The sequence below is a fragment of the Terrapene carolina genome, unplaced genomic scaffold (assembly GCF_002925995.2).
Source record: "Terrapene carolina triunguis isolate 2854851 unplaced genomic scaffold, T_m_triunguis-2.0 Scaffold18634, whole genome shotgun sequence".
In the NCBI taxonomy this organism is placed as follows: domain Eukaryota; kingdom Metazoa; phylum Chordata; order Testudines; family Emydidae; genus Terrapene; species Terrapene triunguis.
In genome coordinates, this window is record NW_020682985.1 from 1 (window position 1) to 1,260 (window position 1,260).

The 1,260-nt window shown below is 62.8% G+C and overlaps 1 protein-coding gene across 1 annotated transcript; it reads left to right on the forward strand.

Annotated features, from left to right (window-relative positions):
* Positions 1-5: 5 nt before the first annotated feature.
* Positions 6-785, forward strand: LOC112123919 (tafazzin-like; the record flags this gene model as incomplete). Its single annotated transcript, XM_026661873.1, has 3 exons — positions 6-123; positions 386-431; positions 679-785. Coding segments are annotated over 3 exons (271 nt in total), but the record flags the coding sequence as incomplete, so codon positions are not given.
* Between the last annotated feature and the right edge of the window lie 475 nt (positions 786-1,260).

The following is a 1,260-nucleotide window of genomic DNA, read 5'->3' on the forward strand; positions in this document are numbered from 1 at the left end:
TGAACCGGCTGCGGGTCCATAACAAGGAGGTTCTGTACGATTTGGTCGAGCGGCGCCAGCCCGGCACCCCCCTCATCACCGTGTCCAACCACCAGTCCTGCATGGATGACCCCCACCTCTGGGGTAGGTGCTGGGTGCAGGGGGCCCCATCTCTGGGGGGACCCCTGGAGAGTGTGGCTGGGAGGGGGATTTTGCATTCTAGGGGCAGGGGGGGCAGAGACCCTTTTGTCAGGGGTGGGGGGCTGGTTCTCGGTGTTATTCCTGCTTCCCCCGGAGCAGCCCGTGGAGAGAACAGACCCCTCCCCCACGTCAGTTATCTCCCTCGGGGGGGGGGGTCTGGCTGAGATTCCCCCAGTAATTGTTCTCCTCTGCCCCCAATTTCCAGGTATATTGAAGCTTCGGCACGTCTGGAACGTGAAGAAGATGCGCTGGTGAGTGGGGGGCTGTATGAGGGGAGTTTGTGGGGAACCCCTCCCCATCAATCCTCCCCATAACCTCCCTGAAGGGGCCCTCACCCACTACATCGGGGGCCCACATTGTGCTGGAGGGTCCGAGGCAGGCCGGCCTACAGGGGTTCCCCACCCCGCTGCCCTCTGTCCAGTGGGGGAGGGGCCAGCAGTGCTGCGGGGGGATTGTGGTTCCCCCCCCCCATTTATGTGTTATCTGCGCCCTCCTCAGGACCCCCACGGCCGCTGACATCTGCTTCACCCGAGAGTTGCACTCGCGCTTCTTCAGCCTGGGCCAGTGCGTCCCCGTGTGCCGAGGTGAGGGTGGCAGGCGGAGGGGCTGGCCTGGGGGGGCACATGGGGCTGGGCCAGGGGAGTTGGGAGATACATGTGGGAGAGAGGACTTGGGGGGAGGGATAGCTCAGTGGTTTGAGCATTGGCCTGTTAAACCCAGGGTTATGAGTTCAGTCCTTGAGGGGGCCACTTAGGGATCTGGGGCAAAATCAGAACTTGGTCCTGCTAGTGAAGGCAGGGGGTTGGACTCGATGACCTTTCAAGGTCCCTTCCAGTTCTAGGAGATAGGATATCTCCATTAATTTATTTATCTTATTTAGACTGGGCTAGGGGGAGAGGGGGATATGGGGGGGGGTGGCTGGGGTCACATGGGACGCTGAGGCACCCGGGGGCAGGAGTTGGAGCGGAAGAGGCTGAAGGGAAAATGCGGGGGTCAGGGGGCTGTGGCAGGGGCCGGCGCAGGGTTGGGGGACCGGCTGAGGGGGACCTGTGGGCCAGGGGCTAATGGCACTGCCCCCCC